The 15,816-nt window shown below is 40.6% G+C and overlaps 1 protein-coding gene across 2 annotated transcripts in view; it reads left to right on the top strand.

The window, feature by feature from the left end:
- The window catches only part of nid2a (nidogen 2a (osteonidogen)), a 61,966-nt gene that overhangs the window by 19,670 nt on the left and 26,480 nt on the right, over positions 1–15,816 (top strand). For both annotated transcript variants that reach the window (XM_080878713.1, XM_080878712.1), the window contains 9 exons: positions 1,168–1,473; positions 1,820–1,931; positions 4,615–4,654; positions 4,989–5,098; positions 5,195–5,328; positions 6,231–6,342; positions 6,666–6,866; positions 6,947–7,177; positions 15,580–15,720. In XM_080878713.1, coding sequence (XP_080734839.1) covers positions 1,168–1,473; positions 1,820–1,931; positions 4,615–4,654; positions 4,989–5,098; positions 5,195–5,328; positions 6,231–6,342; positions 6,666–6,866; positions 6,947–7,177; positions 15,580–15,720 — 1,387 coding nt within the window. The remainder of the gene's footprint in view (positions 1–1,167; positions 1,474–1,819; positions 1,932–4,614; positions 4,655–4,988; positions 5,099–5,194; positions 5,329–6,230; positions 6,343–6,665; positions 6,867–6,946; positions 7,178–15,579; positions 15,721–15,816) is intronic.

The raw sequence follows: 15,816 nt of genomic DNA on the forward strand, positions 1-15,816 counted from the left end.
CAAGTTCATTCATCCTTGTGAATGAACTTCTCCTCAAACATCATGGAATTTAATGCTTTATTCACACACTCCACCAGCCCATGTGTGAGATTTGAAAAAATTGCCCTGGTCAGTAAATATTTCTTTTGGGATTCAGAATATGACCAGAAACAGCTCATGGACCACACTCTCAGCAGAAATTGAAATGCTTCACAAAGCCACCTCTTCATGATATTGTGTTGCATAATTCACCAAGACTAAAAACAAAAGGATATCCTTGTGCACTCCAGTGAAATGACCTGACTGGCATTCCAAGTAGGACTCATCCAGAAGAATTGGGTCACGATTTTATTATGGTTTTATCATATTATATCAGCACCACCAGCAACAGGATGTACATTTCCCACTACAACATCCCTAGTTACAGCCAGCTGGGTGTGGCCAATAGCTGATCTCCCACTCCCAGTCTGGAGTTGTGGAATTGGCAGCACTGGTCTTTATGGGAGTAGCCCAAGCAGTCCAGCACAGTCTTCCAGACATCTTTAAAGTTCCCCTGAAAAACCGCTGGTAGGCTGAGCGCTGCTGCCTGCCCTTCCCCAGACAATAGGGGAAGCAGCCACACAGCCTTTTCCTCCACCAGCTGCTTACCAGCCTCCAACACTGTATCCTCAAATATATCCAAGACCAGCTGCGGTCATACGTCTCCACTGTCTTGTGTGGCATGATCAAAGAACCATGGTAAGTAGAGGCAGTTGAGTTGCGGCCCCAGACCAGACCACAAGGTTTTCCAGCACCGGGTTGTGCCGCTCGGCCTGGGCCTGCAGTTCTTCCATCTGCCCTCAGTTAACCACCGCCTGCTCCTATTGCACAGGGGAAGTTTTGCCACCATCTGATCCAGGGCTTAGACTTGTTTAACAGTACAATCTGTTGGTGTGACCCTTCTTTGGGTGTTGGGTGGAGTTGGCACCAGTGTAGGACATTTCTACCATCTTGGGCTTCCCAACAGATAAGACAGTCAGACACAACCCTCTTGTTATGATTGTTTTCACTGTTCTTTATCTTACACGCTGTTTCTGATGTTCTTTTTAGATAATCCCCAGTCCAATCAGTTTTATTAGCTGCCACCACAACCTCAGACACCCATGCTGCTCTTTACTCCTCTGACTTTTCCATTGTTTTTCCTTCCAGGGCACCACCACCCCAGACTATGATGAGTTTGAAGAATATGTGGAGAATACGTTTGACCCTAATACCCAAGAAAGAGAAGATGATTATCCTTTAACAGGGAGGAACCCTGAATTCCAGCCTGCACCTGCTGATGGTGACCGATCAAGATTCCTTCTACCGCAAAACCATTATGGGAGCGACAATATACCATTGACCTTTGAACCTGTGTATGGTTTCGAGCCACCAGAGAGGCAGTACGCTTCCCCTAATCCTCCACAGACAGTCGCAGAGGGAGGTGCTCAGCAGCCCCAGGAACAGCAACCACAGGTAACAGTGGTTCAAATGTGCAAAGAACTGTAGTATAACCCACTAACCATTTATCATGCACAACTTGGTATTATGCACACCTTTTGCCATCACAACTGCCTTAGTTAGATATGAAAAAAGGGAATTGAAACAGCAGGGTTGTCAGGTGTTAAAAGGATTTTAAATTCAAAGGACAATTTAAGAAAATATCATGGTCATAGTGGAATGGTGTTGTCAACAAAATAATGAGAACATAGCGCAGATCATAACTTTCTGGATTATGATATTTGTAGAGAATTACAGCTACAGGCTTGGATTTTATTGCTTTCAATGCCAGAACATATTTCTCCTGTGTCTTCCTCTGCAGCTGCCTCTGAAAGTGGTGAATGTGCACACCCCACATAGAAATGCTCCGCCTCTTTCCCCTGGAGCACATGTGGTCAGTGTGGATGAAGAACAGGTTAATTTTGACACAGGAGGTAAGAAAAAAACAATGAGTATTTTTCTTTTTTTAAAACTTATCAGCAAACTTTATCCTAAAGAAGTGCACAGAGCAGTCAAATCAATATGTGGTACCTCACTGAATCGTCTAGATACACTTTCCAACAGTTTTCCAAGTTACTTCATAGTGTGCTCGTTTCACGCTTAGGCCAAAATAGGCCATTTAAAGGACGTCAGAAACAAAAGGACAGCTGGTCAAAAGTTCAGTCTTTTTCACAGTCAAGTTGTCATAGTGATAACTGGGCAAGTATACACTTTGTTTTGTTTTTCATGCAATTTTATTTATTTATTTGTCTTTGGATTCCTGTGACAATGAAGTGAGTCACATGAGACTATGTTTTGAGGAGCCATTCTAAAGAAAGCCACAGCCAAAAATGTGCCTATTTCACACAGCCACGTTTTGAACAGGCACAGTCAAACCCATACACATATACAGAGAGTGAATTCTCATAGCTGTCCTCTTTTCATATCAGTAACTTTGTCACTGCCTGCATGTGATGCATTTGGGGACATCTGTACATTGTAGCTATAACAAAATAACCTTGGTTGCACTTTCTCTACTCTTTGAAATTAGTTTCATGGAAAACGCTACCTCGCTGTCTTGGCCAGCTGCCGAGCGGTACCTAATACAATACTGCCGTTGTGCTGTGTAGCTACCAGGTGTGTGTGCTCACGCTCCCTCCCCTTCAAACTATTCCCACAGGATTTTGCCATAAATAAGAATGTGTTCTCAGTGAACCTCTTATATAAGGTCAAGCAAACTGTCTGTGTAAGTGAGTTCATCTTATTAGGTCAGTTTGGGAAAAAGAAACAGTTTTTTCTGAGAAGCCTTCGAGATCTGTCGCCAAGTGTTTAATGTTCTATCTGACATTTTTATGCATGTTTTTAGGAAAACAAGATATGTCTTTAAGCTCACTATTTTGTTGTAGAGCTATAGTAAAAGTGGAAACAGGCAGGATGGGATATGGAGCATCTTGCTGCTAAGGCCATTTTAGACCATATCTTGTAGACTTAAAGAATATCAGACTTCATGTACTAGTATACGTACATAGAGTATTTGGCTATATTTATCAAATCAAATCAAATCAAATTTATTCATAAGCACATTTAAAAACAACACAGGTTGAACCAAAGTGCTGTAGATAATGGAAATAGTAAACATTCATAGTAAAAAAACAATGAAAGACTAGTCACAATTAAAAGCTAAAGAATACAAGTGTGTTTTCAAGCAGGTTTTAAAAAAGGTCAAATGTCAAGTGCTATATTTATGTGTTTTGAAGTTTTTAGAAAGCACATTTATATTTTTCGGCATTTTTATGGATTTGATGTTTATGAAACTTGGAGTACAATTGTTACGTCTTTGTCTCCCTAGAAAATTCCAACGTCCCAAAAAGAGAGAAAGAAAATGAGAAAGTCAAAGAGAACAATGCACTCGCTCAGGAGTTATGCAAGCTCCATGTGATGTTTTTTGTTAAGAGAAGTTACTTAAGCATGTGAGGTTGTGGTCAGACTTGAGCAGTTCTAATAAGAATAGGCATTTAAGGTTTCAATCTAAATATCTTAAGTCAGCAGTTTTCTTGCTGACTCAGTTATTTATTTATTTATTTTTTGTCGATTCAAAGAAAAAAATTGTGCAGCATTCAAGTCAGAGACACTTTCAACAAATAAACAGTCTTTTAGTTTAGAGTCTATTTAGAGCCGTAGTCAGAACATGTATATGCTGTGAAGACATTGGGTCTCATCTTGGCCACATCCAAGGACTGTTTATTACTTGGTATTGAGGTTTAGGTTAATATTTGGCTTAGTTTAGGGTTGTGGTTAGCCAGTGAGTGGTGAGGGTTACAAGACTACACAATGTATTATGTCAATGAAGGTTCTCATTAAAGAGGAAAGATGTGCATGTGTGGATGTTTGAAGCAGGACTGCAGCAGCTGGTTTTCTTTTCATATAGCATCTTGGAGTGTATGCATATATGTCTGCATGTGTGTGTGCAAATTTCATGTTGTTCCACTCACCCCCAACCAGCTGCAGAGTCTCTTCCTGTTAAAAGAGTTTTTCCTTCCCACTGTCAGTAAGTTCTTGGTCATAGAGGGTCATCTGATTTCTTTGTGTTATTGTAGGGTCTTTACTTTGCAGTATAACGCGCCTTGAGCTGACTGTTGGTGTGATCTGGTGCTATACAAATACATTTGAATTGAAGTTTTTGTACAATGTGTAGATTGGAGACAAAATATAAATTGTTCAAGTGAATCATCTTACCATCACTCATTTTCAGGTAAAAGTCATAAAAATAATATAGAATGTTGATCATTATAAAAGATTTTTCATAAATTTTGCAGAAGACATTCACAGATGATACAGAGGGAGATGTTGCAACAGTTTGAAAAGATAAGACTTAGTCGGAAAAACTCTTCTCCCCCTAAACCATCAGCAATATGAAGGTTTTGTCTGAGTAGCAACACTTACTGTTCAGGAGAATACTGCAAGTAGCTGCGTCATAACAGAGAGCTTAAATGAATATGGCTGAGTGATGATGTCACCAGTGGAGCGCAAACTAACCAATGTAGTGGGTATAACTGAAGCATTAGAGTGGAAACATTAGGCTAATGAGTTTAAATGTCGTATCATGTATCCTCTAATCTTACTTTTTTTCTCTCATAGTGATTCAATATACTACAGAGAATAAGGAAACATGTGCCAGGTATGTAAAGAGTAGACATGCAATTTAATTTGCTTACCTACACAGCCAATCAGACATTGTTGGTAAGACATTGAAAAGACATCAAAGACAACTTTGTTAGGTGTCTTAACAACACTGAGATTTGTTCAAAACAGTGTAAAGAGTAAAAGTTGCTTTCTCAGAATCTGAAGATCTTTCTTAAAAAAGAAAAGCTCTTTCCTGCAGAAATAATATTTTAAGTTAGTGTCTGCTTGATCTGACACTTGTCCATTCTCATGCCTTGTCTGATGCCATGAATACATATCAAAAAAGCACCGATCGTACTTAAAACTACAACTTTCTCCTTCTCATTTAGATTCCTGCAGCAGTGCTCCCAGAATGCATTTTGCACTGACTATGCCACAGGCTTCTGCTGTCACTGCCAACCAGGCTTCTATGGAAATGGACGCCAGTGTCTGCCTGATGGTTAGATCTTGGCCATTTTTTCTAAGTGCTGTGCCCATTGGTTGTCTTTACATATTAAAGCTGCTTTGTTGTGTGCGTTCTGTGCTGCTCATCCAGGTGCCCCCCAGCGTGTTAGCGGTAAGGTGAGCGGTACTGTGTATGTGGGATCGACTCCAGTATCGCTGAACAACATTGATCTCCATGCCTACATCGTGGTGGGAGACGGGAGGGCGTATACTGCCATCAGCGAGGTACAACCTGAAAAACAGCCCCATTAATCGTGTACAAGCTTCTTCTATATTGTAATTAAGATTAAGGCAGCCAGTACTTTTTCCATAACAAATTTAAGGAACCAATCTGGTAAGCTTTCAGAGTGGGGCTAACTTATCAGATCAGGAGATCAGGAGCAAGGTTTAACTTACAGTCATGAAAAAGAAAGTTTTCAGAGGACTGCACGTAGTCATGAGACAAACTAAGCATACCCGTACTGCTTCCACAGGAATTAAGAGGGTAACCCTAATACTTGGCTAATCGAATGTTTTTGATTAATTGACATCAGCAGGTTTGAGCACCTCTATAAAAGTTTTGTCAGTTTGCTGGTCTGGAGCATTGAGGTGTGTTAACATAATGGAAATCCCAGTGAATTCATTCCAATGTCAGACCAAGAACTACATGGGCATGCTGAGGCCTGTAGAGTCTGAGTCCATCAATGTTTAATGTCATGATACCATCGTTATTTAATAAAAAAGTGCATGTATGGTTTGCTTTGAAGTGTTATCAGGAGGAAGCCTCTAAGAACATGACAGCACAGCTTAGGTTTTCCATTTTGCATCTGAACAAATCACAAGACTTCTGAAACAATGTTCTTTGGATGGATGAAACTAAAGTTTGGCTATAATGCACAACACCAAATAAGGAGGAAACCAAACACAGCATATCAGCACAAACACCTGATATAGTGTCCATTGGGGGAATTCGATTCGAATTTTTTTCAACCACAATTTTTTCAAATCCACCTTGGATTTAATCATTTTTAAGTAAAGGAAATTGAAATATGTTGGTTAAAAAGCCTCTGAAAAAAATGAACATCTTAATGTCTTGCGTCATTTATGTAAACTTAGTCAACTTAGCAAACATTATCCCTCTTGGTCAGGTACCAGAACCAGTGGGCTGGGCACTGATGCCAGTTGCACCCATTGGAGAGCTATTTGGATGGCTGTTTGCTTTGGAGCTGCAGAATAGCCAAGCGGGATTCAAACTGACAGGTAAACATGTTTGCACAGTTTTTTGCCTTGTACGTCCTGACTCTTGACATTCTGGAGAGACATGAGGGAACTCCTTAATAGCAAGGACATCGTGTGTCTGTTTCTTTGCATGTGTGTGTTTCTGGTCTCCCAGCCAGATGTAGTGTCTCCAGGGATGTGATGTGATATCAGTCTTCCCCCTCCCCTCACTAATGGGAAACAGCTGTGTGGTTGTGTTAGTGTGTAACTATTGTAGACACTGCACTTTTTCTGAAATGTAGCTTCTGCATGTTTGTTATATATAAACCAGTAAATAAAAGATTGATGATTATTTGTGTTACAAGGTGCTGAGTTCAGTCGTCACGCAGAGGTTGTATTTTACCCTGGGAACCAGCGCTTGTCAATTATTCAGACGGCCCGTGGCCTCGATGACCACAACCACCTAACCGTGGGTACTGTAATCAGCGGCAGTGTGCCCTTCCTTCCTCCTGGTGCTGAAGTTACCATGGAGCCCTTCAAAGAGACTTACCAGTACTACCCCTCAGGTAAAGTCAAGGATTGAACAGCATACATCATTCGATTGCCCTTTTTGTTGCTTAAAGTGACTCCATCTCTCTTTCTACAGTTGCAACCTCCACCTCTATTAGAGAGTATTCAGTGGTTACAGCAGACCGAGGGTCCGAGTCCTTCTCTTTCCAGCTGAAACAGAATATCACCTACCGTGACTGCCCACACAACAACCAAGCTGCCACCCCAGAGACTTTGCAGATCCTTATGGAGAGGGTGTTTGTCATGTTCGTGAAGGAGGAGCGGATCCTGAGATACGCCATCACCAACAAAATCAGCCCAGTTAGAGGTGAGACAAACTATGTTTACAGAGATCACACTTTAATAGCAATTCACAGGTGGTCCAGTTACTGTATATACTACATATTTACTCATATAATGTGTGAGTTTTAACATGGTAGTGTTTTCTTAAATCGACCATAGCAAGTAGTGCCTTGACCTGAAGTAAAGTGAACATTTGCGACTTGTCAAGCCTCTGACCACACGTAATGCAAAGTTCTTATAAAATCAAGTCAACAAATTTAGACACATAAACAGCAAACAACAACACAACACAACAGTAGTTTAAAAGCCTGAAGTGCTGTATTTATTTAAGTATTTATTGTCCAGCAATAAATAATAATAAGAATAACATAAAATTTTAGCTAACATTAGCAGGAAGAATTTGTCTACTGAAGCCTGTCTAGACAGAAATGTGCTCGCCAAGCGATTGCTATGGCCCACATCAAAAGGGCGTTTGATTCATGAAGGGACTGTTTGGTTTCGGAATAATATTTGTCTTTCCCTGCCGACAGAGACAGATTGCAAGCTCACATAAGAAAATACTGTCTTGAGTAGTTGCCCCTTGTTATAAAATTATAAAAGTATTCGGTAAATCAACTACATTTTCTTTACGCTGTAATTGCCAGCATGGGTGTGGTTAGCAGGCCAGCTGGCATTTTTTGTGCCAAAAGTGAAAAAGTTATCATTTTCATGATACTTGGTATATAGATATAGGTATTTAGTGCACATGCCATTCCCCTACTTGTAATATAAGATAAATAACGCATGGTACAATGGACAGTGTTTACAAGGTTGCACACATTTTATGAACCTAAACTCATGAAAAGATAACTGACACTGCAGTTCACTTAATGACTGGAGTTGTCGATAACTGTGACAGTTTTTGAGCTGAGATTTTTCTTTAAATGGTAAATGGACTGATTGTTATATAGCGCTTTTTTACTCTCCTAGAGTACTCAAAACCCTCTATGCAATATGCCACGTTCACACAAGCACTGTCTTCTATGCTTTTAACTCCTTAGTAACTACCATTCACACACATTCATAGTCCAATGGACGCATTGGAGAGCAACCTGGGGTTAATATCTTGCCCAAGGATATTTGGCATGCAGACTGGGAAAGCCAGGGATCGAACCTTCCAATCAGTAGATGACCTGCTCTACCTCCTGAGCTACAGCAGTAAATGCTGCCATTATGTAAACTGTTTCCCAGCAAGCTGTCATAAAAACATCTACTAGATACTCTGATACATGATACAGTCATACATGATGACCAAAAAAACAGGCTGTTCTCCAAACTGAAACAATTTAAAGTTTAAATCAACAAATCTTATGGTTCTAATGGCTAAATGGATTTCAGACCATCCCTGTCATGTGTATTTTATGATCTACCAGTTGTGTCTGTTTGCGTATGGCATTCCATATGGACAGTTTCTGGTGAGGGGTTTTCACCCACCGCAAACATCTTCCTGTGCAGTCTTCCAAAACCCCAACTGCACGTTGCTGGATGCAGATCAAGCTGTCTGTTGTCGAATGCTAACTGGTTGACAAGTGGGCCGTAACAGCAAAGGGAGCCGCAACAGAGTTCGCCAGAGGAAAGAGAGAAGCACACAAAACTCCATCAAAGATAATAATAAAAAATACAAAATGAAAACCACAGATAGTGACTGCAGTGGACACGTCCCATCATTTTTAACACTTGCTTTCACTTCAGCTCTTTGTATGTTATAACTTGGATGGACCAACAACACAAGCCAGACTAGTCCCGAGAATGGTTGTACCACATATTTTGTAACTTCAGTCTTTCAGCTTCAGTCAACGCCTACAGTGTTGGAAACATGACTTCTCTTCCAGAGCCTTTAACCATTCAGCTATTAATTATTGCAGGGTTGCCACAGAAACCTCAGCCAAACCAATGGCACAGAGTTGGATAGAGCACAGGTTTAAGAACACATGCTGTGGATTTACAGATTGAAACCATAGAAAATGTTGTCATAATGTCTCCATTTTCACTTCAGTGTCTACCATGGTGCAGACACACCAGACCCTTTTAAGGATAATTTGAACCACAGTTTACGTCACAGCTGTCTTTAAGGATTTTAACGAATTCAGCTGCAGATGAATCCAGACATGTGTTAACACAGTTAACGAAAAGAGCTGGTCAAGGAGTGAAAACTGTAGATAGGCCAACAGAATTTAATGAGAACTTAGCATGAGTGGGGAAAAAAATCTCAGAGTGTTGAAAAAAAAGATTTGCCTTACTGTTTAAAAGCACCTTCTGTTTCCAGAGCACAAGCCAAAACCACCAAACCAGAACTGGTTCTGTGGAATTTGCCCCCAAGTTTGTGTTCTGCCTTATCGTCTGCAACCTAGGAATAAAAAAGTAATGTGCTTGGAATACTACTTAGTAATTACTATAATTATTAAAGTATTATTGGTACAACTGACTATGTTTACAACTTTTATGGACAGAATTTTTTAGGAGCCATGAAGAGGCAGAGGATGTGAGTTTTAGTAAACTCACTTTCACACTGGATCCACTTGTGTGAAGTGGCTGACAATTAGCAGCTCAGAGTCTGAGTCTCTGGTTCTCAGCTGAGAAACTGTGGATGGCCTCTCCAGGATGGGAAGGAGGGTATTTAAAAGTACCTCTCTTCTGTGGAACCAGCTCCCACTTTGGAATTGGGAGATAGACGACCTTTATTCTAGATTTAAGATTAGGCTCAAAACTTTCCCTTTTGATGAAGCTTATAGTAAGGATTGGATGACAGGTGACACTGAACCCTCCCTTGGTACGTCCCAATAGACTTAGGCTGCTGGGGGTTTCCCATGGTGCACTGAGCATTTCTTCTTCTTCTTCACCTTAATCTAATGATCAAGGAACTGACCTCACAGCCCATTGTTCCTTCAGTGGGCTGGTTTCAGTCATTATGCAAATGTGCTGTTTATAAGATTGGGGAAACCTGCAGTCAGCTGAGACTGAAGAAGTCACTTGGATGGGTGACGAAACGTTTCTCCCACTGAAAACGCTACCTCCAGATGAACAGAATCAACCTTTTGGAACACAGCATCGTATTTCATCATTAGTTACTGTTAATCTCTGGCTGACTTCCACATTGTCTCTTTGGTTCAGTCTTCCTTTCTTACCCCTCCCCAACCAGTCACAACAGATGGCTGTACCTCCATGAGCCTGGCTGTGCTGGAGTTTTCTTCAATTCATTTTAATTAGATTTTATTCGTAATGTCAAATCACAACAACAGTTGCCTTAAGGGGCTTTATATTGTAAGATAAAGACCCTAAAAATTTAGAGAGGAAACCTCCAACAATAAGATAACCCCCTATTAGCTAAGGCTTTGGAGAAAGTGGGAAGAAAAACTTCCTTTTAACAGGAAGAAACCTCTGGCAGAACCAGAAATTTAGGGAGGGGCAGACGTTGCTACCACCGGTTGGGGGTGAGGGGAGGAAGACAAATCAAAGACATCTGCTTTCTGTTAAAAGAGAGTGGGGTTATCTGATTGTTGGGGTTTTCTCTGTAGTATTTTAGGGTCTTTACCTTAGAATACAAAGCCTCTTGAGGCAACTGTTTTTGTGATTTGGTTCTATATAAATTGAATTGAATTGAATTGAATTGAATTGAATTGAATTGAATTGAAATGAATTTAATGATCTCCCTGTGTTTGCGTGGGTTCCCTCCCACCGTCCAAAGACATGCAGCTTGTGGGGATAGGTTAATTGGATAATCCAAATTGCCACTAGGTGTGAATGTGAGTGTGAATGGTTGTTTGTCCCTATGTGTTAGCCCTGCGACAGACTGGCGACCTGTCCAGGGTGTACCCCGCCTTTCGCCCTATGACAGCTGGGATAGGCTCCAGCGCCCCCCGCGACCCTGAAAAGGATAAGCGGAAGCGAATGGATGGATGGAATGGACATTAATATAGTTTTACTAATAGAAGGTGTAGCATTCTCATGTGATGCGACAAGCCAATGATCACTCTGGATGTTAGTCCGCTGTAAAACTTTAATGCGTACCCCAGCGTTAAAACACAATGCCAGTACCGGAAAAACAAAACTCCTGCCACCATGCTATTGGACCACAGTTACGGCAGGTCTCATAAACAAATATTGCTTGGCAATCATTTAATGATTCAATAATCAATGATCTACAGAAGGTAAACCTGAAATTAGCTGCTAGCTACTTTTCGCTGCGTTGGTCACAGAATAGTAACTGTAGGCAGTTAGGTCCAGTGATATCCAAGGTATGGGTTGGATTTGAATGTGTTTGGGGAGTGTGTGTGGTTGACAGGCATATTTGATGTTATCTTTTCTATTTACAGTTTTATCGTTGTTAAAGCTTTACTGCACCCAAGTGAATGGTAAATCAAGCACTTTGAGAATCACAGAGGTCTTTGTGGCTTGCTAAGCCAAAGAAAAGATCCTTTTAGATGAATTATGTTACATTAGATGAAAAGTTTTTCAACAATTTTTCCCGCGTTGTTTTTAATTTTTATGTCCATTACCTTCATCTGCTCTCCTTAAAATAATGGAAGAAAAAATGTTCATAGATATATAAATACAGGACAGAACATGTGTTGTGTTCTTTTTCTGTCAACATGCAGCAGTTGTGCTGTCTTTACCCACTTTGTCTGCTGAAAAGCAGATAGTGACAGTTGGATACGTGACCTTGTAAGATGACGGGAAAAAGAAGTCTGAAAAAGAATTTGAGACAGACACCACCACCTTGTTTTTGGATTCAGACCAGGAATCTGTCATTGAGACGTCAGCACGCTGATTAAAAACGTTATGATGACATATCTCACACATGCACATGCTCACACACAATGATCCACCCAGACCACAGCTGGAAGAGCTTTTGGGGATAAGGGATTTTGTAAACATGGGTTAAGTATGAGCCTGTCACACAGAGGGCATACATATGTGCTGTGGAGTGGGGGGTGTCTTGAATGGGGGTTGCCAGGTAGAATAGCTGACTAGTGATGTCATGAGAATTGTGGAAGAAAAGACGCTGAACTGACAGGTAAACCTGTCATACGCTTTATTAAACTGCAAATTAACTAGTTGTGGTATAGTTTATTGAGGGCCCCCTATTTTCCATGATTTAATTGAATCTAATGTAGCCACCTGTTATTTAAAGTATTGGAGTAAATAGTTTTGAAGTAAATATTTGAAATTATTCATCCATCTGGAGCCTATCCCAGCTGTCTTAGGGTGAGAGGCAGGGTACATCCTGGACAGGTCACCAGTCTGTCGCAGGGCTAACAGATAGACAAAGACAACCATTCGCACTCACATTCACACCCATAGGCAATTTAGTGTTTTCCTATCCCCACTAACTGCATGTCTTTGGACTGTGGAAGGAAGCCGGAGCAACCGGGGAGAACCCACGCAACATGGGGAGAACATGTAAACTCCGCACAGAAAGACCCCACCGTGCCACGGTGCCGCTAAAATGATTCATCCATCCATTCGCTTCCGCTTATCCTTTTCAGGGTCGCGCGGGGCGCTGAAACCTATCTCAGCTGTCATGGGGCGAGAGGCGGGGTACACCCTGGACAGGTCGCCAGTCTGTCGCAGGGCTAACATACAGAGACAGACAATCATTTGCACTCACACTCACTCCCGCATTCACACCTGTGGCCAATTTAGCATTTTAGACCTAAAGTGATTCATATTTATCTTACTTATCTGGATTTTGCTTTGAACAAACATCTCGTCATTTTAAAGAGTCTGAGTCTGTTAATGAGACTCGGGCCCCTGTTGTACATTCCCCGTAGTGCAAAAGCCAAAGCTGCATATTTTAAAAGAACTACATGTTAATTGCCCCCATGTTTTAAGCACCATGCCTGCAGTTAGTTTTTTATTTGCAGCCTCACTTTAGCTAACTGTTGACACCACTATGGATTCATTTGGGTAGTTTTCTCCTTAGCTGTGCCGGGTTTTTTTTTTTTAGCCCGATAAACCACTTAAATCCAGCTTTCAGTGCGTTCAGATGATTTAGTGTTGCTGGACTTTAAGTGTCCAGTGCATAAACCCAGTTTGTTTGTGTCTACGTGTTTATGCGTGTGTGGAGGAGATTTTTGAAAAGCAACAGGTGGGAAACTGCACTCACCACTTTGATGATGATGATGATGATGATGATGTGTGTGTGTGTGTGTGTGCGTGCGTGCTTCTCCCATTCTCTCTCTCTTTAATTATCCCTCAGCCTTTTCTACAGTCCATGTGTATCTCACCCTCTCATCTCCCCTTTTTTACCGCCACATTCAGACTTTGCAGGGTCTCTCTCTCTCTCTCTCTCTCTCTCTCTCTCTCTCTCTCTCTCTCTCTCTCTGATAATGAGCCAAAATTGCTCTCTGGCCTCAGGAGATGAAAACAAGCTGCGTGTGTGTATGTTTGTTTTTGTTTATGTGCAAGTGTGTTGTTGTTTATGGCATATGATGAAGCTGACAGTAAAGCAAAAGTCCAGCATGAAACACTCTAAGATTATTAAAAACAGATATTATAACAGATGTGTTCATGTGCATAACTGAGAATATTTTACATCCCAGCCAACTGGAGCCGACTAACTATAGATGTCCTTGAAATAAAAGCGAAACCATGCAGACACTGAAGGTTTGTGTTTGAGCCGAATCTAAATTCCATATTTGGGCCAATATTTAAATTGTGTGGGTAGAAGGAATATTTAAAGAATGCCTGAGCAGTGTGGGGTATTTTACATTAGATAATTTTTTTACATGACACGAGACCAAAGTTATCGATCAAAGATGCTGAGACTTGTTTTAACGACACTATAATATTGCTTAATGTTAAAGTTATAATAATACAAAAAAATAAGAGTTGGAGCATTCTTATAACAGGATCATTGCTGTATCCTGCTGTACACAGCAAATTTGAACTTTAAGCATATTTATTCATCTTTAACATTTCTATTTTTTCCCCCATGGTTTTCTTTGCTCTTTTGTTTATATTTCTGATTTTCTCAAAATTCGTCTGAGGTTTGTTTTTGAAATTGTGTGTCTGAGCCACGCAGCAGTATGAAGAAACCCTGAACTCACATCCGCTCACTCATCCCTCTGTCCATGTGTCTACCCCCCCATATGCGTCTAAGCTTGTCCATATGTTGAACATAGAGAACATGAAGGGAGTTGCTTCCTAAGAGGAGTCCGTCCTGTGGGAGTTTGTCTGGAGTGATTTTACATGTGTGTTTGGTTAACTTGCCCTGTAATCATTGCCCTAATCACTGAAGTTTCACTAAATAATCCAGACCTCAGTTGATCTGAGTTCAGGATATTTGGTGTGTAGCAGATTTTGTGTGGTTGTCTGGTTGAATTTTCTCACACCAGCTTTAACAATGTTGCTCTTTTATGTCTAATGCAGTTTATTTTCAGATTCTAATGTCTGTTAATGTTATTGTCTGCTTCTTTAAATTCTTTCTTTTTTAACATTTGTTGAAGGTGCCACTTTTAATGTGCTTTGAAAGACTAGAAAATGAAAATGAAATCAAATGGACATTACTGACAGTACACAAGCAATTTTTTCTAATAGAGTAGCTTTGCATGAGTTCCATCAGGTTACCTGAAACAAGCCATTTTACCTGCTTTTGGCTCTTTAGGCCATCTTTCATCTGATTGGCTGCTACTCCTAAACAGAAGGTTTTACCAGCAAGTGGGTGGGGCTTCTGTAACCATAGCCAAAACAATTTGACTGAGATGACTATAACAGGGATATGGTCTCTCTTTGTCATCATACAGAGCCAGTGTAAGACAAAATAACGTCTGAAATAGAAGAAATATTTAATTATTTTTAAGGCTGACCTCAAATGAAACTTTGAACATGAAAAATCCACCATGGCAGAAGTATATATATTATATTAAATAAGGAAATTATATTAGACACTGGTTACAGGGAGTTATATGAAAGTTAGCATATAAAAAGTACTTAAGCTTACTTATTTGTGTAAATGGGAAGTCCTCTTCACACACTAAGGTTAATTATTCCACAGGATTCCTTGCAAGAGCCAATTCTATTTACATTATACATGCTATCCTTAGCCAGTATTATTAGAAGGAATAGCATACATTTTCTCTGCTATGCAGATGATACCCAGCTTATCTATCCATGAAACCAGATGACAAATACCAACTAGTTAGACTGTAGGTATGAATAAAAGACATAAAGATCTGGATGACCTGTTTCTAAATTCAGACAAAACTGAGTTATTGTACTTGACCCTAAAAATCATAGACACCTGGTGTCCAAACGGATCCTCTCTCTCCAGCAGCACTGTTAGGAATCTTAGAGTAATTTTTCACTGTCACTCTCGGTCACTGTTAAGTTGCATCCACTGTGATTAAAAACACAATCCTTTCTTTTTCTTCCCTCATGAAATGGAAGCTCCAGGCCCTGAGCTGCACAACCCTTGCTATGCCGGGACCCACGACTGTGACACCACAGCCCATTGCATCCCGTTAGAGGACCTGGCTTTCCAGTGCCAGTGTGCTACTGGTTATACAGGAGATGGGCACAACTGTTACGGTATCTATCTGTGTCTGTGTCAGTCCTTCTGTGAACAAGCACGTAGAGTGAATTCTTCTGTGGATATACTGTGCAGCAATGAGATGGTTTATGTAC

The sequence above is a fragment of the Rhamphochromis sp. 'chilingali' genome, assembly GCF_963969265.1.
Source record: "Rhamphochromis sp. 'chilingali' genome assembly, chromosome: 3".
NCBI classification, from domain to species: Eukaryota; Metazoa; Chordata; class Actinopteri; order Cichliformes; family Cichlidae; genus Rhamphochromis; species Rhamphochromis sp. 'chilingali'.